The following is a 26,635-nucleotide window of genomic DNA, read 5'->3' as shown; positions in this document are numbered from 1 at the left end:
AGCAGCAGTCATTTGTCACTGTAAAGAATTTTCCATTTTATAGCTGGCTGTAATTAAATTGCTTATTCTTATGTCAAGATTGCAAATAATGCCTCCAATGCTTTCTCTGCGCTTGCCTCAAGAATAATGCTAGCCCTGTAGTTGGCATTAGTGAGGTTTAAAAGGTCTTATTAAAAAGCTCCCCTTATAAACATTATATTAGCAATTTTAAAACACACTTTCAATTATGAGCTCTTCCAAAAGCATATTTCAGCTGTTGTGTTCTATTACGTGGCATTCACTGATTAAAAATTCCTCATCAATGAGCAATCATGAAAGTGATTTGCAATTTTGAGCCAGACTCTTTAACTCTTTGCTACTGGGATCGCAGCCACTGCAGCAAACCAGGAGCTGCCCCACCTGCAGGACCTCCACACGATTCAGCACAGACCCAACCCAGCCGGTCAGGCTTTCTACTGCTGTACAGAGTTTTGATTCCTATATAAAATGCAAAAAAAAGCTAAATCCTAAGAAAAGGATCTTATCCTTGCAGGGACTGCCACGGTGCAACAGATCTACAGGAGGAGTAGTCCACCAGCCTGTCTCCACAAATGTTGCAAGCAGAAAACATCAGAAGACACAGGGATGCTGAGGAGCCTGCAGTCCCCAAACAGCCCAAATCCCCAAGACTCTGCTGGCAGAGATGCCACACTCACCTGTAGTACTTTGGGGTTTTGCATTAGTTTTATCAATTTTGGGCACTCCTACTCTGAATCACGCTAAATTTTCTATGAAGTTCTTCAGGTGCGACGAGCAATTTGTTTAAAGCCCAGCATCTGGAGAAATCGCTTGCCCCAACTCAACCCAAGCTGCCGCGATGACGGAGAGCCCAAGAAAGCAGGAAAACCGAGAGCCGGTTCCCCCACCAGCAGCAGGCCGGCGTCCCCAGCCTCTGCACCGAGCCTGCGCACCAGCACCAGCTGCCTGCACCAGCAAAGGTGATGGCATCCACCGGAGCCTGCCTGCAAAGGACCCGCTCCTGCACCCCGGACCTCCGGGACCCCAGCTCCTGCCGATGCCAAAGGGACCCTCGGTCTGCGGGAAGCGGCACCGGGCAGGATGAGGCCATCAGCAGAGGTAACGGTGGTACCTCTCCCTTCTGCTCGCGTGAAACCCCAGCTGGTTGCCACGGGAACCAAAGCCATGGTTTCCATGGTAACTGCTTCATTCGGCTGGCTCTCGGAGATGAAATCCCGCAGCGGTGCCGGATGCGCTAGCCTGGTACCACCGACGGGAAAACACAGGTCGCGGCACAACAGTACCACCGCAGCGGCTGACGTCGCTGCCGCTCCGCTCTCCTCGGGCAGACGCGGCTCTCCCACGCACGCCGCCCGCTAAAATCACCCACGTGCAGCTACACCCAGACAGTGTGTACTACAGCCGTTTCTCCGTGGGTTTCCCCCGAGAGCCTTGGCTCGGTATAGGATTACCGCCTCCCTTTCCCCAGACGCAATACAAAATCACGACAGGCTCGACCCAAAGCTCCGAGATGTTAACGTTGCACTGGGGGAAACGTGGGGAGGGGTCCGGCAATGACCAGTTCTCAGCGGGTTGTGAGAAGTGACGGCTTGTGCGTCGAGGGAGGGGAGGAGCAGAACAAGGACTTCAGGCTGCCACCGTGCACCGATTTCAGCCTCCTGAGCTCTCAAAGCTAACACTTCACACGAGCACCAAAACCAAAATAAAACTTGCAAAGTGAAACAGAGACCATCCCACGCTACTCATAGGTCTAATCGCCAGCACTCTGCAGCGGGCTGATCCGATCCCAGGCACGGCTGCTGCCCTGTAGATCCTTCAAAGGAGATGAGGCAATCCGCAGTGTGGCGTGAACCCCGGGGTGCAAATGACCCCGACGGGCCATTCGCCATCAGCCTCGTGACCCAGCTCGTCCATGCGTTTAACCCCCAGACAAGGAAGGCAGCCAAAAAGCGCTGTTGTATTCTGGGAGGTGACTTCACCCTCACACGCACGCAGCAAGCACGGTGACTTCAGGAAACGAGCAAGTAAGTCGTTTGCTGCAGAGGCTGCGCTGGCTTTTCTGCAAGTACGAGAGAAGCGTGCTGGGCAGGGGCTTGTCATCATCGCATTTTTGTGCGCCCACCACTGTTCAATCTAGTTGCAAGGGAAGAGATAATATCTAGATAGAAATACTTCACAGAATGGGAAATCTGCCTGGAGCAGAGAACTCATGGGAAAATGAGAACATGCATTGTTATTTACATTTATTATTTGCACAGTTAGCACTGAAGACTCCTGATAAAAAAAGACATTGGGCCATAATCTCTGGAACAAAAATACAGCTGAAATATGGCTATTTGCACTGGCCTTGCAGATCCAAGAGGACCCAGTCTCCTGAAGCACCCTCCCTGGAGAAAGTACAGTTACTAGGGTAGAGGGTAGGAAGAATCCAAATCAGGAAGACAAAGAATAAATTCCAAAAAAACCAAAAAGCAGCAAGTGACTGGAAGACAGAGTACAAACACAAACCAGGGAAAGGCATAGCCATGCCCAGGGTCAATCACCAAAACCATGCTGGCTTCTACCAGTTTAGCAGATCTGGTTTATTCCTTGATATGACTCTCAAGGTTAAGAGAAATTCAATGTTAAAAAACCTGAAGTATTATTTGCAATGACTAGGTGATAAGTTTGGTTGTACATTCTGATTTTTCTATTTTTTTTAAATAGTCTGTCATTCATGAAATAAGTGAGACATTTTTAGTGATGCTAATGGATTCTGGATGCCCAAAGACCCCAAAATACTGTGGTGTTTGTTATTCAGAAAAGTATTCCAAGCAAATTATTTTAATTTGTTTGGTGTGGGAAATACATCTTTGGTATAACTGTAATAATTTTCTGCAAGCAAAAATAAAGCCTGCTGCATTTCAAAGAGCAATTATTATTAATGACACAAGTGCTTGATGCGGGACCCTCGCAAGCCTTTCCTGAGCCTACGTGATGATGTACAGACAGCAGTTCTGGAGGGCAACAAGCAGTTACGCTTTATGAGCTGCAGCCAGATCTCTTACTGCTAGAGATGAGGAGGAGATTAATGTGGAGACATATTATCGCTACATCTACTTGCTGCAGTATTCTTGTATTTTTCTTGGAGGCATCTCACAGCAGCCGCTGTGGGAGACAAAGCAGAGTTTTGGACGGGTCCCGGATGCGGCGCTCCCTTTGTTCGTATCCCTGTGCTGGCTCAGCCAACAGGCAAGATGTACCAGTGAGCTGTGCATGAGAGCATAACACTGCCCAGGCTTTGAGCGGCTGCCCAGGAGAGCAGGTAGGCGAGGACTTTTCCTGGGAAAAGAGCACACCTCCCAAAACGTGGTTTTGGCAGGTGATGGCGGTCCCAACAACCATGAGCTCTGACAGAACCACCCTGCCCAGCATTAGAGGACCACCACCCCACCGCACACGCACCGTGGCAGCGGGTCTGGGAGGCTGAGGTCGTGGTGACTCAGAGAGGGATGCCATCTGCCCGCACCACCTCTCTTCCCTGTTTCTCCATCCTTGTAAGGAGGGCAGCGCCAGTTACTCACATCCCGACGGCTCCACCTACGGCCCACGGAGCAGACCTGGGTCACCAGAGGATTTCTCTTAACCTCCCTCCCTCATTGTTATGGCCACGGCGGCAGTGGGAAGATGTAAAACCCAGTTGCTAAATACAAACCAACTCCAGTGCCTGTGCAAGGCCATGAATCAAAGCCGTGTGCTTGAGTGAAAATCTTTGTCTCCATGCTAAAGGGTTGAGGGCTGCAAGCGCTGGCTGGCACAGTGGCTGCGGTGCCCACCGTGCCCGCACACCGGCAGTACTCAGACTCCCCACTGCTGCTCATGAAGGTGGTCCCAAGGCTGAAGCTCCTCTGCACGGTACAGCATGCCCCACTGAGCTGAGAGATTGCCTTAGAGTAGGTAAAGTCCCATGAAATTCTTAAATATGAAGTGATAGGAAGGTGCCAGCTGCTGGGGACTATGAGCTCTGAATCACAGCACATACTACTCCGAAAGAGCAGAATAAAAAAAGAATCGACCAGCTTTCTGCAAACCCACCCAACCTGCGCAACATTAACATCACTGCAGAACGTTTGCAGAATGAAATCAATCTTCTTTTAGAGACACTTTCCTCTCAAAGATCTCAGCGTTTTGGGAAGAGGAGCAAAGTAAAAGTTGTTCTTTCTAATGCCGCAGAAACGGCACAATCACCCTCGGGGAGCTAGTTCCTGTTCTCCTAAAACGCGAATATTGTGAATAATCAGGTACCTGCCCAACAGATGGCACCCAACTCGCACCTACTTTGTACAGGTCACCTGCCATCTACCTTCCTCTTTCAACCAGAGCCATAATTTTCAAAGACACAATTTTCCCTAAATGCTGTCTCAGGATGACCTGAGCAGCCTAGTTATTCAGATCAAGATGTATCTCAGCATTACAGGACCAACATTCCCTACTTGACACCCTCATTAGCAGACTGCGGACCGTATTTTCTCCCATGGGTGCTATACTGACTGTCCTCAAAGGAACAGTATGTCACCAGGAGGGATTTAAGAGAACAGTAAGAACTCCACAGCGAAAGGGACATTCTAAATGTAAACTTGACATTTTAACTCATAATGACGTAAAAGATGAGTAAGACAGCTAAAAGAAAAAGAAATTGGGGAAAAAAAAAAATCCATTTTTTCTGCCTTGTTTATTTGATGCATGTGTTATCATCCTGTGCAGAAGCAGCTTCACTGCTTCACCAGGTCACCCAGCTTCCCATAGCCTGCGCCCATCTTCCCCACAGTGACAGCAAAGAGAAAGGCACAAAAAAGAAGTCACAGCTGCACACAGAAAAGTGTTCAGATAAAACCACAAGAATTGGCAGGGCAAGTCCAAGGCACAGGCAGGATCAGAGTCACTATTAATTTTTGATAAATAACTGAGACAGGAAGCCTTGTAAAAATCTTACTCATATTTCCATATCCTCCAAAGCATGCTTTATCAGTATTTCTATCACATCAGAGTAACATCGACACGACAACAGGAGATTAAGCTGATACCAACTTCCTGCTGCTGTACAACAGACAGTTTCAAAATCCCCCTCATTTATTATTTTATAGTTGACAATGTCTAGCAAGGCTGCTACCAACATCTACAACTGCAAAGCTCTGTGTAACATGGGCTGAAGTCTGCTGCACTTAGACACATGCGACGATTATTATTTTCTTGCAACTATTTGTTTGTAATTTTAATCCATCAGTAACTACTTCACTGTAATTTTAAAGAGTATCAACACACACCTTTGCTACTGCTAACAAGAACAGGAATCCAAACTACCCTTGTAACTTGTGCCACGGGGTCCCTGACCTCTTCCCTATCAGGCTCTCAGGGAAGAGCTAAAACACAAACCAAACTGAACGGTTATGACGTCAGTGGGGTTTTTTGTTTGTTTGGGGGTTTTGCCTTGTTTTAAAGGCAGGTGACCTCTGCAATATTACACATAAAATAAAGCCTGTGCGATCAAGCTGTAATTATCACCGCTTTCATCACATCACATGCACTCCCTTCTCTCCCGTGCCTGCTCCCTGACAGCAGATGACAACCAGTACGAGCAATGGCACCCAAACAGGCTACAACACAACCATAATTTTGAAACCCTGTGCTATGCTTCACTTACAGGTTGTTTTGGTTTTTACAACCTTGAGTGCTTCTTTAAACTACTACTTAAATGACAGCAGTATGATAGATGGTTTTTTAATTGTTAGAGAATCTACATGTACAAGATTTATAATTCTGTTTACCCTTTCCAAACTCTCATGTATGAGTCACAAGCAAGACACTGTTAAAAAAAAAAAAAAAAAAAAAATCACCATCCCTTTTGGCAAAGGTTAAGAAACAGCTTCCACTCACTGAACAAGGTTCAAACACTGGGCATTTGTAAATACTCTCTTACATGACACGTTTTGTGGCCACTTCTACAAATAAAAATCCACTGACTGCTCTCTGGATGGAGCCTCCCTTCAGGCAGATCATGCTGCAGCTGGGGAGGGGTGGCAAAGGATTTAATTTCGGACGTCCGCAGCTGCCTGGGAGCCCACATCAGTTTTGGCAGATGTGCCAGCTTGAGTACCAAACTCTCTGATTCAAGATGGGAATCCCACGTTTCTTCTACTCAATGACTGTGCAAGTCATCCAAAGGGAAAACAATGTCAGTGCTACTGCATGCTAAGCACAGTCCCAGGCTACATGCTGGAAGCTATTAAAACATGCCTGGCAGTGGAAACTCTGGCTGGCTGGCTCAGATTGGCACACTGAGTGCCAAGGAACTGGAAGCTCTCTGAGCATCTCCTGGCTTCTCAGGTTGAGCACCCCACCTCCCATATCAATGTAGCCCAATGTCATGCCTCCGAAGCTAAAATAAATTCTTCAATAACTCCATTAAGGGCAGGAACTAGACCCCGCACTTGCTGTGCCTGAACAACTCCCACTGGCTCCAGTGGAAGATCAGCCCTACATCCTAATTCTTACCTGTTTCACGTTTTTAAGCAGGTTCCAACTTGCTTTACTTTATTAAACACTGTTTTTTCAAAGGTCTTATTTCTCGTCACTTTCTGAAGTCTACAGATGACACCATGTTGCATGACCACAGCCTATTGTTGCTGGAAGCCTTTATTATTGGCAATGAAATTCAGGCTAATTAGACAAGATAGAATCAATTGATCAGGTCAGGTAAACAACATGAAGAAGCACTGCTTGGCATGTGAGTGCTGTTCACATGAAGGAGGCACTGGAAGTACTAAGGACCCAGTTCTTACTAGGCAAGTTTTATAGAAGATAAGTATATTCACCTAGTAGCTGGCAATAAAAAAAAAAAAAAAAAAAAAAAAGTTACAGCTATACTTTTCAAGGTGGGGAACTTAATTGGATTCAGCATCACAGTTGGGCTTATGCATTTTGATCAATAATCCAGCCACTACAGTGCTTGAATGTAAATGAGTTCTATTCTTTATACAACACCAAATACTAACGTCAGATGTGTGGGGTTATTGTCTGCAGTACGGCATCTCCCTACATCAGGATCCGGCATGTTTGTTAGTGTCCTCCTTCACCTATGTAACACCTAAACCCTAACTTAAGCATTACCATGGGACTTTAAAAATCCACCTGTCTTGTTCTGGTCCTCTACACTAGACAGGGATAAATTATTTTGCTCAGGCACTGATGAAGCAACCAATAAATAAAACCAAACCAAAAGAAGAGATGCTGTGGTTATCAACAGGAAAATTTAACAAATGTGAAAACAGGATCTGGTCTGTTCACATGTCCATGAGATCAGCTTAAAAAGGACAGCACAAAGGACTTTCTACATGCACTATTTAAGGCATCCTTGGACAGTACTCTGTATACATTCTGCCCTTGAGGGAGTCAATTCTGTTGTTTATTGTTGGCATAGATGGGAAACTGCATCATTTTTAGGTGCACAGCATGTTGCTTCAGGCAGTCTGAAAAGCCAAAAGAGACTAAGTGAGGATAAACAATTTAAACATCTCATATAAACAATTAGCATTACTGATGAGCACAGGTAAGTCAGTTCACGATGGATTTCTACTCCTGGCAGGAGGTCAGGAATCAGCTCTGTAATTTATTGTTTGTCTTACACAGCATCCTGTGCTCTCAGCTTAGTTGGTGACTGTTGAGAACATACCACACAGACAGGAGAGGTGGCAGAAGAGCACACGCTGCGAACAGCGGTGACAAAGGAGGAAAAAGACACAAGGAAAGTCGAAATAACCAACGTGCTAATGGTGAAAAACTGAACCAGCCTCCTGCATCAAAGCACAATGACTGATGCTGACACGTCCTCTACTGCAGGATTATGGGTTTTTGTTTAGGAAGGGATAGAGTCCATTCTCCCGCCTAGGATAATCACTTCTCCCTTTATGCTTACTGGTTTGAGTTTGCTGAACTACTATTTTTCTTTCCATCTGACAATGATCAGAGACCTATGAACTTCTGTCCTTACTTTAACTTCAATCTAAAGCAGTTACATATGACAAAGGAAAATAACATCGATCTGGGCAGCGGTGACCTAGTCAGCAGGTCAGCTGAGGCCACAGTACGGCCATGTGAAGCCAGTTCAGCTGAGGAAGCCCGCGTTTGTAATCAGATGAGGAAATTAGGCACGCTTCCCTCAAAACAAACAATGCAGTAATTTACTTGGGAATCTAAAGAGATGTCAATTACTTTGAGTCCAGTACACCATGACTTTTTTTTTTTTTTTTAGCATGAACACTTATGAAGACGAAGACTATTTTACTTTGGTAAAATACTTCTCTGGCTAGCTGGTCTACAGTTCAAGTGACAGCAGGAGGCCTGCAGCCTGTTCACACGAGCAGTCTTGTGACTTCTAAATGGCTTTGCCGCTCCTTTATACACTTCTCTAAGCACACACAACCACAAAAATCAGAAGACTGGTTTGCACCGAAAATTTATCTGGGTGATTCCTGGGAATACTACAGGCATGGCCCAAGAGGCAAGTTTCCAGCTAGTGTCAGTCAGTGGCCTTGCTCCAATACCCATCAAGTCAGCGGGATGTGGGGTACAGTGCCAACCCTAGCTCCCGGGGGAGAAAGAAATTCTACCCTTCCTGCCCTTTGCTGAGGCAATAAACGACAAATTGGTCATATTATAAATTGTAAGTTCATCACAGCTGTTTTCTGTCTCTAACACTAGAAGCAGCAAGTAGGACCGTTAGATTACTTCTATGAATTTGTAAGCAAGGTCCATTTCTTAAACAGAGCAAATCTCCTCTGTAAGACTAGGGCCCAACATCTATCATCACAGCATTCCCACCCCCTCCCCAATACTTTTGCAATATCTGAGCAGCCCGTGCAGTAGTTTGGATCACAGTGGTGCCCTGCCTTGCAGTCTTCAAAGGATTTTACTCTTTGCCATTTGCACGCCCTGGGAAGCTCAGCTTTGTCTAATATTTTGTAAGCATGTTACTATTTAGTCAGCATTTGTCTAATATTTTGTAAGCACGTTATTATTTAGTCAGCATTTGACTCTAGTTGCAGTGGGGAAACTGGCAAACAAGCAAGACTTGCAGTGCGATCTGAAATCTGCCAGGCTGTGGCTGCGGTGCTCGCGAGCTGTCTCATTGTGGCTGTCCCCATGTCACCTGGTGAGCAAATCGCCTGGATGTGATCTTACACTAAATATGCAATAGAAAATAACCCCCGAAACTGGAAGGTGTTCAGGTACCATAGTGACAGGCACAGTTTGAGAACACAGAAGAGAAAACAGTCTTGCTTAAGGGCTTCAATTAGCTTCCAACTAAGATGATTACAACATTTCCTAGGGGCCAAGGAATCCTTCAAAGAGAATCAAATCAAAACGCCCAGCTGCATGGACGTCCTGGCTATGAACTGTGTCTGACGTCTTCTGCTCCACGGCCACCCCAGCAGCACCTTCGTCCAGCACAAGCGAAGCGCGGCGCGATTCCCTCTCGCAGCGTGGCTCCCCGGTGAGACGACAGGCTTGTCCTGCCTGGTCTCTGCTGGGGGACGCTGCTTCGGCAGCAGGTGCTGGCCAGCCTCGGCCCAGGGGACAGGGCTCTGCTCGCTCAAAGCAAACAGCATTTTCTTCCCACCGCGGTTTTTTCCACGTCACTTCACGCATCTTAGAAACTTTCCGGAGGCCCCCAGCATTTTCACTCATGTTTTGCAGGAAGGAAAGCAAAGAACGAAGGGCGAGGTGGCCCGCGTAACAAATGCGCTTCGTCAGAGGCTCTGCCGCGCGGGACCGGAGCCCACCCCGCTGCCGTGACCCGCAGGGACAACTCCCTCAGCCGAGAGCCACGGCACAACAGCCTACACCGCCTACAACTGAATCACCATTTAAAGGGATTATTAACTTCCAGCTGCGTTCAGCCTAATTTCCTTTGTGCAACAGTGTGTTTAATTGCAGAGATTCTAATTTACTGTTGCAGAGCACAAGCCCAGCTCTAAGGATAAATTAAAATGACAGCTCCATGGGAAGTTTGGAATTTAACTTTCTGACTTATCTGATTTGATGCAGATACAAATATTTAAATCCAGCCAAGGAAACAAACAGCCTGTTTCTAAGAAGTTCCAGCTGGAATGGGGGAAAAAGGATTTTGTAGGAAGAGAGGCTGCAACAATTAGTGCACTGTCATACTCCTTGCGGGCATAGATCATCAGCTAAGCAGAGCTTCAGGGCCAGCACGCTGCACTCCTCCTCTGCAAGACTCATTTGGGCTTGTTTTTTTGGCAGTTTCTTTCCCCTTTAGTGAAAAACTACTTTGCTATATTGAGAATAAGAGGTTTTACTTTTAAATCTCCTTTGTACAATTCCCCTGTTCTCGTTTCAAGGGAGAGAGGTAAGCACCAAGCCTGTCGAGTGAAACACACCAAGTCTGGTGCGTGATTTGCTGCCAAGGCGGCAGTGTTTCTTTTGTTTTTCTCTTGTAATCATGACCAACTCTGTGCTCCTGTCTGCAGATCAGGCTGGGATTCATCTCACCCAGCCTGAGCTGGTAAGAGGTGTCCCAGCCCAGTCCGCAGTCCCACCTACGCTCTCTGTAACCCCTGGGGAGAAGTGAGCGTCATCTGCAGGCAGTTCATCCCACCCCCACGCTGATGCATGTCATTTTTGTTGAGACAGTTCAAAGCTAAATTCAAACCGAATTAAAAATTATTTTCTCTAAAAATTCATTTTTAACTCTCAAAATTCACATCAGATTTCTAATAATCTGGGTTTTTTTCAGGCGAATAAACAGAGCGCTCAAACTTTCAATGCAACTGCATCCCGTGATCCAGGCGCAGACCCACGGCGAAGCCGCTGCCAAGGAAAACACTCGGCTTTCGGGATACTCCCTGCCGCTTGCGAGCTCGAGCGAGCAGCCGCCAGAGACGCTCTCGCCACCCCGCCAGGGGAGGAGAAGGCCAGAGGAGGAGAAGGCGAGATGCAGAGAGCGGCGGACGCTGTGCCGGCGAGAAGGTTAACACAAGCGGCACGGCCCTGCCGCCCGTGGGGCAGCGAGCTGGCCCCGGTGCCGGGTCAGGCATGGCCACGCAGCCCACCGGCTCGCTCGCCGGCCGCCCCGGACGGGCAATCCAGCCATGCGGGGGCCGGCGTTCGCCATGTGCTCGCTGCACACGTGGAAGGTGGACGCTGGCACGGGAGCTCCCGGCCGGAGGGGAGGGCGGGAGGCCAGGACGAGCCCGAGGTCGCCGTGACCTTCGCCGCCACGGCGGGCGAGCGCCTGGCCGCGGGCTGGCGGACCGATCCGCCTCCTCCCCTCTGCCGGCGCCAGCCCGGTGCCTGACGGACGGACGGACGGACGGAGGGACGCGGCGGCACGCAGGCTGGCTCTGTCCCGGTGCCGCAGCCACTCTCGGGCCATCATGGGCGACGAGGCAGCGCTCCTTTGCGGCACAGTCCGGGTCCAGGCAGGCTCCTGGCAGGGGAGCTGGTGCTGCGCCTGCAGCCCGCGGCCCCGGGGCTTTAGTCGGGTTTTGCTCCTGCACGCACCTCCCGCATCCCACCCGCGTCTTGCCAGCTCCCAACCGCCTGCCCCCCGGCCTCCCCTCCCGCCCGGCAGGGTCGGCTCAGTGCTGGGGTCCTGTGGCCCCCCGACCCGGCGTGTCCACCACAAAAACAGCTCCGTTACCCTTAAGGCCACCTGCGAGCGGGAAGCTGGAGAGACAACGTTTGGAAGAGAGAGTTCAGTTCTCCGCACTGAAACTGGTGGGAGAAGCAGAGGGCTGCTCCCCGCGTGCTCCCCGAAGCCAGCCCGGAGGGAATGTGGGCAACCGGGGGAGGTTCCGAGAGGCTGGTATCGGCACTGCACGCCCGAGACGAGTCACCGCAGCAGTTCCTCCCGCAAGCCATAACACCTGTGGCACACACAGGCAGCACAGGAGGTAAACTAGAGCTGTGCAGACACAGCCACCTTTGGTGTGACGGTCCCCGACACCAGGATGCAAATATTGCACCGCTAACTGTCAGAACTTCTGCATTTTCAGTTCACTGAATGATTAAATACACTGCAATTACACCACTCCGAGACCCGCTTCAGCCCCAGATGGTGGGCACACAGAACAGCATGGGCACACCAGAGTAGCGGGGTCGACAGACCTGATCCCAGCCCTTCTGATTCCCAGAATGGATCCATGCTGGGAAAAGCAATTCAAAGGCGCCAGTGAAATGGACCCTGAGTGGCAGAAACTTAAAGGAAACAAAACGCGGTTCTGAATCTGTGAATACCTTCTGGACCATCATAAAAGTAGTCTACAGTTCCTAAGAGGATGTGACAAGAGTTTAATTCCTAGCAATTTATGGAGATGTTGGTACGTACGCTTGCAGGTAGCACAAAACTGCATTGCGTCTAAGCCTCAAAACATTTCACAGCAGATCCAGAGAAGGGGGAGAGGAAGAATCGGCCATCCCCACCGACATCCTCAAAGAGAATTTTAAACTGTCTTCCAAAAGCACAGAATAAAAATGCTGCCAGAGAGCAGAGTCTGCTGACGGATAGGTCTGCACCTGCATCAATATTCACAGAGCATCAGCTACCACGCCAGAAACAGCTCCGTTCATGACACTGTGAGTCCGGACTCAACTTCCCGAACAAGAGAGCAGGTGATCAGATCGCTCCATCTCCCTTACTGGTAATGGAAGCTCATCTCTACTGACACCAGCCTGCCTGAAATCAAATGAAAGGCTCAGATCTCTTCTAACGCCCATTAGGCTGCAATACAACCATGTCTCCAAAAATGACCTTTTTAAGCAACATAGATTTTTTTCCTTTTGTTTGCCGTCCCCCAGTGACTGGGTACCATTAGTATTTGCCCCAACCAAAGGCTCTCTAAGCGAAGTTGCCAGTCAAGACTGATGAGAAGGGCTGAGCTGGTCTAGGTCTTAAAGGCAACAAGTAGTTAGTGACTCTCCAAAGCAAAGTTGATGCAAGTAATCAACATCCAGTACCTCTGAACATAGGAGTGAAATGGTATTTGAGAGAGACTGAGGAAAATGGGAAGATTAAGTGAGGAAAAAAGATGATGCTTTACTGTGGAAAAGCCCATTGTGAACAGTCCTCAGCACCCTTTATTCCAGCCAAAACATATGCAGTCTATTGGCTCTCTTCATTCGCACTATAAATTTAGCAACTCTTCCATTTTCCAGATGAATTTTAATTGCCTTACATGCTATTGATTTCACAGTCACAGAGGACATCTCTAAGAGTTTCTTTTGTGCTACCATTAACCACTTTTACAAATATTAAATAAGCAAACACTAACACTTACTTCACTCAACCTGCAAACACCACAACTTAATTTTGTCTTTACTTTCTCCCAGACTCATTCTTGGTACCCCATCCACTTAGAGCTTCACACTGCAACCCCAAATTCCAGTCTTTCCCTGCCTCCAAGCAAATGACCTGTACTTACATCTCCATCTCATCAAAAATTTGAGACATCCAAAACCTTCATGGAAGTCTGTCTGTTTTGGTTAAGCAAACAGGAAACCTCCCCAAAACATATGGATTAAAATTCATGTTAGTCCAAAAAGGAGCAGCTTAAGTTTATACAGCCTGGAGATCCCTCTTTAAGATCACCTGAATTATCTGTTCACTGCATAACCATCACTGGTATGGATGACTTGTGGTTAACTAGGAAATTCTCGTATAAGGAGACTGCATGAAGCTAGCGTTCCTAGAAGATTCAAATGTTCTGGAAATCTGAAGTTTATAAATGACTACACTCACATGGGAGGACGAGGAGGAGGAGGAATGGGAGTTTTTCTCTCCCCTTTTTCCTTTGCACTACAGGAAAAAGAAAAGTAACTTGGCTTAAGCAGTTAGCACCATTCTCTAGTTTCAGCAGGTAAAGTGCGATAGAATGACCGTCAACAGTAACCCGAACGCTATACGTACCTGGATGTATCGCAAGGCACTCCTTAGGACACTGAGGTTTGAGGTCTTCTTGTCGTCTACGTTGGGGATGTTGCGTTTTAATGTCTCAAAGCATTCTTTCAAATGCGCACGTCTAAAGAAAACACAGGTGGTTTGTCAGCTTGTGGGAGCACGCACCAGAAATCAATTTAGCAGAGGGCTAGAGCTTAATTTGGGCCTTAATCCAGCAAAGCACTTACACATGTGCATAGCAGTCACCAAGACTACCTGCATGCTTACAACTGAACCAGCTCAATCCAGCAGAAAGACTATGGGGTTGTATGCCTGGATTCTAGTCCTAGCTTTGTTAGGAAACCACTGTACAATCTTAAATGAAATATCTCATCTCCCTGTGCTGTTGCTTCCACTTTAATCATATTTCTGATTTAGCTAGTTAGACTTACAAGAGTTTTGGATCAGGAACTGGTCTTTCTTCTGTATTCATACTGTACACTGACCCCTGATCTTGGCTATTTTACTACTTTAAATCAAAAGAGAAGTTACGCCGTTATGCACGTGGGGATTTACTTTGCGGGATCAGGGCTTTGCAGGGTTATTGTAATGCAATTACACAGTTAAGTAAAACATACTGGGAAGCAAGAGATGCAGAATTGAGCTGTAAGAAAGCAAAGCAATACTGCAAGAGTCATTAAAAGTCACTAAGAATTTTGTTCAGGTTATTTATTAACAAACAAACAAACAAACAAAATCACCAAAGCCAAAGAAATATTGACAGACTATAAGCCAAAAAAAAAAAAAGAAAAAAGAAAAAAAGGAAGGGGAATTACAATTTAAAAAATCAAACCCCTGGCTTTCTACGCACCTGTTCTTCTCCAATTTATTATGTACTTCCCTGGTCCCAACCCTGTAACCCAAACAGAACAAAGATAAACTCAGTGTCAGGTTTAAAACTACTGCCATTCAACCTGTACTTTCAGCAGTATGTGTGTGTCTAGGATATATAGGTAAATATTAAAAAGCAATAGAGGTGTTCAGATACCACTGCTTTAATATTAGTTGCATAGATATTTCTACCTATACTGCACCAAGATAAAATCCATACTTCATATGCATATTAGATGGGATAAGCATTACGCATATACTGCACACAAGATACAAACAGGTATAATGTGTGTATATATACACAGACATGGCTACTACTAACAACAGGGAAAGACACAAAGTATCAACTGTATGTATTTATACAGTACTAGATAGCCCAGATTCTGACCCATTTCTGATCTACACCTACACTCCAGTGGTGTAAGATTTATGCAGTTTCAAATTAAAGTGTACGGGACTTGGCAGACATACTTCAAACCGCTTTAGTTTTTTACTGCGCCTGAAATAACACAGCTGAGCATAAATATGGAACGAAGCAATCCAGGAATCCTCCAGTCACTGCTAAAGGAAGAACCAGGGCGAGCTTCTGGTTTTTGGGGTTCTGGTCTGTCCCCACCCTCTGAATCAGAGGAATACTTTTAGGAAAAGCCAAACAAATTCATGTTATCTTAGTTTTCCAGGTACGATGGTGATAAAGTACATTAGTAGACACGTGGAGATTTCAAGCGTCTTCCATACACTATGCAAAGTAATTATTTGCCTTTGGCTGAAAATACACCAACATAGAGGTGAGCATTTCAGGAGGTACGTTAATATTTAATAAATATTCAGGTATTTAAAAACAAATATTTGACAGCCTTTTCCCAGGAAACATTTACAAGCTGAAAAAGACAACTTTTCTGTGCTTATGTCTAAAGGAGTAATTCTGGGGAGACAAGGAGCATGCACCTTGGGGTAACCCATCCAAATGCCTTTCAGGAAACCTTGCAACTTGCTCAGCATCAGAGAGGTATTTTTCTGGCACACCTATACCAAGAGCTCTAGAAATCCTGCACGGTAAAACGCTCTGACTATGGCACAGGCACAGCAGTGATGCTGCACTTCGCACTGGGACAACAGCCCTCCCAACTTCCCAGGAGCAAAGCTCGGCGTGACGCACAAGAGCAGTTTGCTGGCGCGGCCGCAGCCAGCCTGCTGCTTGCTGCCAGGACAGCAAAACTCCCTGCAGCCTCCGCTGGTACCCCCCTGCCATCGGAAACCCCCTCGACACCCGTCTGAACCCACACAACAACGGCAGTGACAGGTTTGCATGATTAAACCACAAATATACTTATCATTTCTGCAGCTGAGCATTTTATAGACAAGCTCTAAAGATCACAATCTATCTTAGAGGAATTATATTGGCATTTTAGAAAGGCCATTATCTTTACAAATTCTTATCTACATTACTTCTGCTATTTCCTTCTTTGCATTTTGGGATCTCTACATCCCAAAGGACACTCTGAACCCTTTTTTTGTCCACTACATCTTACATCTCTCCCTCCTCCCACAAGATGATACTGAAACTACCACTCCTTGCATGGAGGCCATCCGCAGGGAAGGTCAGTACCAATTCACAGCCCTGCGCTCGTGCTCCTCTCACAAGTGGGTTACAGTGGTTCTGCATTACGGCTCAAAGCAAACGCCGTAAGGACCAGAGGACCTGGGGAAAAGAAAGCGAACTGCCATGTCCTGACCTTAGGATACATTCAAAATACTGAGCTCCATCGAGGAGGGAGCAAAAGGGAAGGCTAGATGCTGACCTGGCCAAAATGTTTCTCCCAAGCAGGTCACTAGCCCAGAAAGGATTGCCTTTTGTCTGTCTCTTCTGCTGGCACTTGTTTCGGCTGGGTGGACTGCAGCGACTAGGAAGGCCTCCAGCTCTGCTGGGTCTATCTCAGCACGGCAGCCTGAGCCATACTGGAGTGGGACAAGGCTGCCGCTGCTACGCTGCACAGCAAGAGGGGGACTCCAGCTGGCATTTTGTCTGGCAGCGTCTCCTCTGAACTCCTGACCAGATCCCCACCCCCACCCTAAACCAGGGGTACATTTGCTTTATTGCACTGAACACACAAGACGCACAAAGTGACTTTCTGTCCAGCCTCGGTGGGTTTAGCGTACCATTTTAAACACCACTGCAAAGAGTTATCTACCAGATGCAGGCAGTCGGGAGAATGGTCAGAGGTCTAGACAACATGGCCCAGGAGGAAAGACTGAACAGATCCAGGTCATTTATCCTGCAGGAAGGAAGACCGAGGGGCCAAGGTAAAAGCTTGCTGCAAAGAAGGGAACGATTTGTTCTCCCAGTCCACAAGAAATAATACCAGACTACGTATTAGGATACTGTGGTCTGGAAACGACCGCCTAAGGAGAAGACGGTCTCTACCAGCCAAAGTCCTTAAGAACAAGTTAGACAAACACTAACCTGGAGCAACATCAGAGTCACAAGTCCTGTCCAAGGGTGAGGACAGATCAAACAGCCTTCAGTCCCTTCCAGCTGCAGGAGTTTTGAACAAGCAGGAGGCCCTTAGCACTTACAGCACTAAGAAATTGAAACAGCAACTAAGGTGATCTCTGTCCCGGGAAATAAAACCTCCCAGATCACATCCCAGTTTTCAACAAAGTTCCTGCAAGCAGCATTGCTGCACGATTTCCCCAACCAGTATAAGCAGAGATCTTTTGCCAAACATAATACCGGATGCCACCTGAGATCAGACAGGCAGTGCTGGGACTTGCTTCCTAATACAGTTCTGGCTTGGAAAAAGAAAACCTTGTACAGAATCCTACAGTGTGTAGTCAGGGAGGAAAAATAAAAACCATCAAGCTAAGAAACCCTGCTATCAAAAAACCAAACAGACATCCAAACATCCACGGATCTTGGTATTTCTGATCCAACAACTCTTTGCAACAGCAGTAGCTGCTCCAGGTCAATGCAGCTTTCGGTACCATTTTTGTCTGGTCCCTCTCAGAAGCCTCCACGCACAAGGCGCACTCACCCTCCAGGTCTCTTCTTCTGCTCATTTGGTTTCGTGTCTTCTGCCGGAGCCAGCTTCAGAGCACCGAGCTGCGGGGCCGCTCCCGGGTGCTGCAGGGGCTGGTGAGGCTGGGGCTGGATGGGCTGCTGAACAACGTGGTGCTGGGAGATGGCCAGGACCGGCGCCGCGTAATGCTGGAGCTGCTTCGGGCTGCCCGACGGGGGTGTAGCAGCTTTCCCATCTGGCAGAAGCGGGCCCGGCGGCCTCTGGATGACGGGCGCGACCGAAGATGGTTCCTTATTGACACTGGGAGTGCTTACGAGGGGCTGGTGGCGTTGTACAAGCGGCGGGGACAGGGCGGTCTGGGCTGCTTGCTGGGGGGGGCTGGTGACAACGGGGATGGGAATGACTGAGATGGGGGCTGCCAGGGGCGGGGGCGGTGGGGGGACCGGGGCCGGGGGGGAGATGGGCACCAGCAGTTCGCTCCGGGGCTCCTCTGGGGGAACGGCACTGTTCGCCCGCGGCGCGCTGGCCTTGCCGGCCTTCTTCTGCTCCTGCTCCCTCTCCAGGCGGAGCTTCTCGTGCTTCTCATTCTCCTCTGAAAGAGAAACACCGACAGGGATTAATGGCACTTCCCGGACCTTCCCCATCCGCAGGCCTCCAGCCAGGCTCGCGACGAACCGCCTGCGTTTCCGAGAGGGCAGCGGAGACCTTGAGGGTAACGCAGCCCAGCCGGTGGCAGGACCCGCGCCCCCGGAGATCCAGCCCGTGTCCCAGCCGTGCTGCACCTTCCGCCCATTGCCCTTCGCTCCAGCGCCAGGCCACTTAAATATGAACCACGTACCGTCCCCACGTTCAGCCCCGGAGACCAAGCTGCCGAGGCAACGCCTGGCTCCTCTGCCGTTTGCGCCAACCCCAACGTCTCCAGGGACGCCACGATCGCAGCAGCAGATGAAAAGCAAGACATCGCCCGACCGACCTCCTTCTCCCCCGTCCCAGCACCGCGTGGAGAGAAACGGCCTGATCCAGTCACCTCCCGCTCCCAAGGTCCAAACCCACTAATAGGAAGGCCCTCCTGCCAAGGGCAAACATTACTGAGCCGAACAAGGTTAACGGACTTTTGAGAGCTGTGGCAGGACCCGGCCAGGAGCCCGTGCCCGCTCCTCGGAGGGATCCGGCGTAGGTGCAGGATCAGTCCCCGCTTGCCCTTGCGCAAGCCCGCAGGGATGGACTCAGCACCTCGAGGGATGCTTACTTCTGCAACACCTTCCCAAAGCCCTCCCTGCTTGTGTCCGTATGCGAACACATCACTGCGCTCTATTGTATAGCAGGAGAAACCAATCCACAACAAAACATTTTCAATTCTTCCTTTTCTATTTTTAAATTGGCAAAGAGCTACTGAGCATTTTAACAAGGAGCCCGCCCTGGCCCTGCGACAGCCCCAGGGCAACACCGACGTTCACGTCCAGGGAGGTAAGGACAAACCCAGAGAACAGCATCAATCAACTAACAGCATCCCAAGGAAAAACCTGTGCATTTCAGGATCGCCTCCTAAACTACAGCCAGTGTGCAGGAGACAGGGAAACCTCATGAGCCAGGCATCCCCTGCTCCCAGTTCTCCCAGCGCTGACCCAGGACACCCAACGGCCGAGAGATAAACAGCAGCCGCAGGACTGCAGCTGATCGTAACCAACCACCCGTGCAGGGCAGGGCAGGCTTCTTTGGTTAAAATACCCTGTATTTTACACTATCAAGTGTAAATCTTAGCTCAATGGGCCGTACAACGATACAAACCTGACAGGGCACTTCTTTACTGCTGTGGATTTTATTCAAGCTCTTAAATTTAGCTTTGATGTGCATACGTTTCTGTATGTTTTTAGAACACTAGACAAAGTAAATGAAATCTGTGTGGCCCGACTAGCAAAATAAACCTCATTAAATGCGATCCAGGTCTCCAGCTTTAATTGTGTGAACATGGCACAAATGAAATTTATTTATGTAAGTCCTGTGGCGCCAGTGGCCCTGGCATCTAGACATCTCACAGCCTTAATCAAATACCTCCAAACTCGCTGTCCACGAAGCTCAGTGGATCCTGTTCCTAACAGCCTCCAAGGAGCTGAAACAACAAATCCTGCACCAACAGCATGCTTCCAGCTATGACTTCTTCATAGTAATATACAAATATTTGGAAAATAAACTCTTAACTTCATCAAGCAAGGGATCAGTGCAGTGATGCATACAGTCCTGTATCCTGTCTTATATAGTGGACAGTATCAGGTAATTCAGAGGAAGCTCCAATAAACATCCCAAAAGAGCCTGTCCAAAGGACAAGCTTGGGCTTGACCTAAACACTGTAGTCAGAGTGTGTATTTAGGGAATTTGGTAGAAAAGCATGTATACTGCAACCTGGAATTACCAGGTTACGCTCAACCCCCCAGTTATGTTCAAGAAGAAGCTATATTAAATACAACAAGTGGAATAAGGGGAAAAGGGCCTCTCTGGTAAGGCAACCTCACCAGCCATGGAGCTGCTTGGGTACTTTCTCACCCAGCTTTTGATTTTGAGGGGTGTAGTGCAAGAGCAAGAGAGAGCTATAAAGGGAACAAAACTTTTATTCCCGATTCTGAATGACCTTTGGTACATGTGACTGCACAGTGTCACTGTCCCTGATTCACAGACGACGTGATTTCCTGAAGTTCCCTCCAGCCCGGGATTTCTACAGCATACATCATATTTCCTCCAACCTTCATTAAAGCACTTTGGCCCAACTCTGCTCACAGGTTTCCAGAACAACTCCATCCAGAGCCACATCAGGCCTGCAGCAGAGCATCCGAGACCCCCGGGCGGAGGAGGCCAGCAAGGAGTCCCCGAAGAAACACGCGGCATGAGCTTCAGGGAAGGCAGCCCAGCACCGTACCTGTTGCCGGAGAGGGGAACTTGAAACCTTACAAACCTTAGCAGCCCTAGTTCAACACTCAGCTGCAGCAACAGCCTGAACACGCACACCTCATGAGAGCAGGAATGAGGTCAAGCACCCAGCTGACAGGGTAAATACTGCCCAGCACCTACACGAGGAGAAAGCAACACCTGGATCGAGCTCCAGCACCAGGGCTGCACCTCCAGGCTCTGACCCTGCAGCACTTGGAAAGGCACCGTGTGAAATTCAGTGATCTGGAAGGATTTCACATCCAAAGAGTACTTTTCCCATGGTTGCCCAAAACTCAGATCCAAAATTTGAATTCAGATCCTTGCAGCACCAAGGAGTAGGGTAAGTGGGCTCAAGATCTGACTGACTCCAAAATGTGAGGTTGTTTAAACAAGAAGCTCAGAGTCTGAATGCAGTATTTCTCTGTTATTTTCTCAAAATATTTCAGGGTAATTATCAACATTTCCTTAAAGAAAGAAGTAAAGCAGGGCAGGATGGCAAAAACTCCAGCAAGAATCCCCCGATGTAAACAACATAAATCTTAGCTACCGATGATTTCAGTCTGGTTCAGCTGAACAACATTAATAACTAATAAAAGCCCTTTGTCTGCAATTCTTTTGCTCTACTTTGCTGCTTGGTTTGCAGCCAGAGCCAACGCGATGGCCCCGGCACAGGACGCACGAGGAAATTCAACCCCGGTGACCTGCTGACTAATCGTGTTTTCTACGTGCATGTTTGGCCACGCAGCCAGCCAGCGCCGGGGCGGCACAGGTAGCTGGCCCCTGGGAGAGGGAGGGTGTCCCGGGGGCCGACCCGGCACCAGCCCCTGCCAGGCACACGCCGACGGAAGACCGCACAACTTCCACCCAGACGTAAAACTGCACCGTGCTGGACAGGAGGGCAGCAGCAAAGAAGTCAGTGGAAGCTCCTGGCACTGCTCGAGGTCCGACGAGGACAGCAGAACCCGCCCATGCTGAATTCACTCCTGCACTGGCTTCTGGCACTAACGTCATGACAGCGGAGAGGATCTAGGAAGGAGACAGACCTGCAGCTGAGGTCTGCACTGATGGCAATGCCTTCCAGTGCACGACCAGGAGTCAGCAGTGAAATTCCTACAGTGAGTAATTCTCATTCATTGGGGAAGCCGAGAGTACAGGAAAGCAAGGTTACAAGCGTGCACTACTGATCAGAAATATTTATGTAAATGTCTCTGCGAAGCAGGTGCAGCCCTCAGGCTGCTGACAGGCTGCCAACAAGGCCTTTGGTGTTGCAAATCTTGAGCTCCCTCGAGCTAAAGAGTTTATTTCAAGGATTGTTTTTTTAGCCAAAATCTGACACCAGTGAGCCGCCGTCCTCTGCATCCGACTCGTCCACAGGCAAAAGGGAACCATGCTATCGACCCCTCCTGCCAGTGAGAGGACTGAAGGGTCTCTAAGCCAGCTCTTCCTAACACACACACACCGCCTCAGGACAGAAACACTTCCACCCAGCTATGAAGATCTCTGTCTCCTGCTCACTTTGTACTCGCACCTTGCAAACAAACTAAAGACACGCTTTAAAAAAGCCCCCAGAGCTCTTTGTTTTTCCGTGTGAAATAAGTTTACCCACTCTCCTTCACAGATACAGATAAAAACAATGAACGGTAACCAGTGCGCCGTGTGCTCAGGCACACACATGGCTCATTCTTTCACATGCACTGCACTTGGTACAGGAGCTTCTGCAAGCCCAGTATGTAGAAAGCACAAGAGACTTAGGGCATTTTCTGGGGCTCAGAGGGACAGCTGAACCGGCAGATGCACACCGAAATTACATGTAATTTCCACTCGTTCTTGACACTTTCATCAAAAGGACAGAGGACTGAAAAAAACAAGGGAGACCCCCCCCCCCCAGACCATGGGGTCTGAACCACAACCAAGGGAACCTCACCCTGCCCACGTCACGAGAGCGGGGGACCTCAGCTTCCCGGCCGAGCCCCCGAGGCGGTACACCGTAAAGGAGGACAACAGCAACGCCAGCAGCAACAGGACGGAACAGCAAATCTTGCCACAGGAGGACACAGAAACAGGGTCAGCATTCCTGACCAGTGGACTGGTGCTATTCTAGGGCCCTGATGGTCCAGGAATACACGGTGCCAGGCACGCTTTAACTTTGTTACCTAATAATCTGCCGGGTTTAAATTTATCTCCTCCCTTTTGCCTGCCCTGGAAATGCCACCCATCTGTAAGAGCAAGTGCTGCCAGCAAAGGGAGCAGCCGCGCAGGCAGAACCGCACGTGCCTCCCGCGCCGGCAGCGCGGCCCGGCAGCGGCCAGGGTACGTCACCGAGCCTCCTGCTTAAGTCGTGCTGCAAGAGCACTGCGTGAGCATGCCTTTACAGAATTTCAGTGCCTTTTTAATGCTTCTATTTTTTACTAGGGACACTAACACTACTCAGAATTCATGAACGGCATGTGCCTTTGCATAATCAAGCATCTTACCTCTAGTTACGCTTAAAGGTCCCTCCCCAGTACAGAGAGAGAATATTACTTAACTCCACAAACAGTTAGGCATTGGCAGTTCTGTGGTGTAATTTTCAGAATAGTCTGAAGCGTTTCTCTGAATCATTCAATCCTTCTGGGAGCTTATACTGCACACCATGAACCGCTACAGACCTGGAGAAGAGGGCCCTGGATTTCACTCACACCGGTTCTACAGCAGCGTCATCCACAGGAGTCACTCCTCGTTCATACCAGGAAAGTGCTGGGGACAGAAAGACTCTCCAGATTTTTTCCATCTCAGAGGCTGGCCCGGCCATGCTCGAGGAGGGGGACCCCCACGCTAGAGAGGAAGGGCAGGCTGCAGCCTGAAGGCTGGTTTCTGTTTCTACAGATCCCAGACTCCAGAGGGGAGAACCAGGAAAGGGAAGATAAGAACAGAGTCAGCAGTACTGGAGACCAGTAATGCTCAGCCTGAGCCAGGCAAACTCTGACTCATAACTAAGGCTGCTGACACAAGAGGCTACGCCAGCAAACAGCCGCTGGCGCTTTCAAGTGCCTAGAAACAAGCTGGAGAACTGAGACCCCTTTGAAATTGTGACCCCTTTCTCTGAGCCCCTCTGAATTTTGGTTGACAACAGCACAACAGAAGCCCAACTTTTCTCCCCCATCTTTGCTAAAACCACTTTGTTTGGCGTCCATCCCTCTCCACCGCTGCTTCTCCATCAGTAACGTGGCAGCCCTGAGACACAGCACTTCTCCCCGAAACCCCCCGGGCTCCCGGCTGTGCCCGGGGCTGCAGCAGGCCCTCACTGGTGAGACCATGGTCAAGAGCTCATTGCAAGGCACCGGACAACTCTTCAATAAGACCTCTCGCTCCCTTCCTGCTGCTGCTCATCTAGGTTCTGTGTTCAGATTTCAGCCTGCTACCAAAACGTCCCATTTTCCTTCCTATTCACACAGACTGGGCCACATTGTCTTCTTAAAGAAAGACTAAACCGTATTTTAAAAGCATGCTATTCATAAAGGATACTGAAATGCTTCATGATTAGAAATCAGAAGCTCATAATACACTCCAGAGGAGTGAGAGATAAGCCAGCCCTCCTGGGATTTCAGTTTCAGGGTTTTAGAGACCCTAGCTCCTACCTTGATACTCTCTCTGCTGAGCTATCCTCACTACACCGGCACACCACACACTCTTCATACCTTATCTGTAGACGATTTCACCATTCACTATTAACAACAAAAATATTCAAATCTCCATTTTCTCAGCCAGAAGATGATGACAGATTTATGCCATATCTGTAAAAGCAAAGGAAAATCAGCCTTCACATAAACTATCCCTCCTTAGCACCAACCAATACAGACCATTAGTGGTTTCAGCATGATGGGCTTATCTGTAACTCTTAGAAATCAGTGACCTCAGTATCCAAACCTGAAATAAATTAGAGAAATGACAAGGTGATCCTCTTGCCTGATACAATCTAGGGAGCAGACATGCTTTATTCCTACTTTATGGAGACAGATGGCTTACAATGAAGTGAGTATTTCCTTTCAACAAAACCATCGCAGCTCCTGGAACACAGAAAGGAAGGTTGGAAAGACCCTCAAGAAATCTTGTCGTTCATCTGCCAAGCCCCAAAGAAGAATCGACCATAACTAAACAATACCTGGCAGACGCTTCTCAAAACAACAACTTCTCAAACCTCTACGGATAATTTACATTGTGCTTTAATTTGCTATTCCAGTGCTTACTGAAACCCTGAATCAGCTCCAGATAGTCATTTTAGCTGCATTTTAGTTACAAGTGACTCTTAGTGGACAGAAGAAAGAAATAAAGGGCCAGGATTTAGCAGTACTACAAAGGAAAAGAAAACAGATCAAGACTGCTAAAAAAAAAAAAAAACATCATAGACAGCCTTATATACACACAGACCACCCCAGTGCCTTCAAGCCGCAAAGGTGCCGAGCACGTCGCATGCCGTCTCTGCTGCAGCACCAAAGCTGGCAGGCTGGACTGATGTAAAACTCCTGTTGTACCTTTCTGCAGAATTCAGGATAAAGTGCAGAAAAGCACTGGCTCTGACAGGCGGAGTGGCCACCAACACCGCACAATCGACTACTGACTCTGCTCCATCATCTGAGGAGCTTCACCTGGGCAGATGACCAGCTGAGCCGTTTCTATATGAGATGCTGTCTCAATGCTTTTCCATTGGGCTTTGGCATTTTTAAGAAATAAGGAGACAAAGTCATGTGTTCTGATAAGCCATTATTTGCAAGTTGAACAGCTTCTGTGTCGCAGCCCAGGGCAAAAAGCGGCACTGGCGACCGGCAGGATCCAACCCCACCTGCTCCAACACACAGGAGGAAATCGCTGTCTCCCCTTCTGGCCCTGGGACAGTGTGGCACACCGAAGTCTGCAGAAACACAGCGAACGATGACGTGCTTTGAATGTACTGGTCAGGAAAGAATGGTAAACATGAGCTGACTTAATAAGCTGTATTATAAACAAACTATGTACTCTTAAAACAAAACAAAAAGCCCAGACTCTTGACGTGCCCACAGAAGAGACTCCAAGACCCCACTTCAACACTCACAAGCAGGTCTCAGATCCTCAGCATGCAAGTGGTCTGCAAACTTCTGTAAGTCAGACAACACACTGCTTGTATTTTACACGCGCTAGAAACTGAAGCAAAGACAGGTTAAATGACTCCATATCACACGCTGAGTCATGGCAAAACCGGATCTATTGGTTAATTACCAGTCTGTTAGGTAAGTGTATTTGCTCAACACCAGTTCACCTAACATTCCTCGATCCCCGTGACAAGAACAACAGCCCGCTGCTGCACCTTCATCCCAGCACTGTGCCAGGGGTTGTTTTCCCAGGCTGCTCACACTAGTCAGCTCTCTTCTCAAGGAAATGAATGGAAATGTGCAGATTACCCTTCAGAATCTTATCTCCATACTTGAAAAAGGAAAGGACGTAAGAATCCAAGGGTATCTGCCCATCATAGCAAAATACACATGCACAGGAGTTGGAAGCTTTCCTTGATCACCGGAATTGGCCGCACCAGGGATGTTATCCCTGCCATCTCTGAATTCACGCAGACATTGCTCTCAGACATACAGCAGGGCTCTTCCCAAAGTTAACATCTAACTCATGGAGTCAGTGTGCCAGCACCCCGAGAGGAAGAGCAGGTTCTGGGAGCAGGCCACATCCTCCTCCAGCACACAATACAGCATCACTGCAATTCCGCCCACCTTCACAACAAAAACCTTGAACCTACAGCATCATCTGCCAATGGTCCAGGCATGCACTAAAGGTGCATTCCTCATCAAAAATACTTGGTATTGTCTCTGTTCGCTCAGCTTCCTGCAAA

General features: G+C 48.4%; 1 protein-coding gene across 2 annotated transcripts in view; it reads right to left on the bottom strand.

The window, feature by feature from the left end:
- MNT (MAX network transcriptional repressor) overlaps positions 1-26,635 on the bottom strand; it is a 46,685-nt gene that overhangs the window by 10,561 nt on the left and 9,489 nt on the right. For both annotated transcript variants that reach the window (XM_052803344.1, XM_052803345.1), the window contains exons 2-4: positions 17,878-18,454; positions 14,823-14,864; positions 13,982-14,093 (exon numbers count right to left, since the gene is read on the bottom strand). In XM_052803344.1, coding sequence (XP_052659304.1) covers positions 13,982-14,093; positions 14,823-14,864; positions 17,878-18,454 — 731 coding nt within the window. The remainder of the gene's footprint in view (positions 1-13,981; positions 14,094-14,822; positions 14,865-17,877; positions 18,455-26,635) is intronic.

Source organism: Harpia harpyja, chromosome 12 (genome assembly GCF_026419915.1).
Source record: "Harpia harpyja isolate bHarHar1 chromosome 12, bHarHar1 primary haplotype, whole genome shotgun sequence".
NCBI classification, from domain to species: Eukaryota; Metazoa; Chordata; class Aves; order Accipitriformes; family Accipitridae; genus Harpia; species Harpia harpyja.
This window is presented reverse-complemented; position numbering and strand designations above follow the sequence as displayed.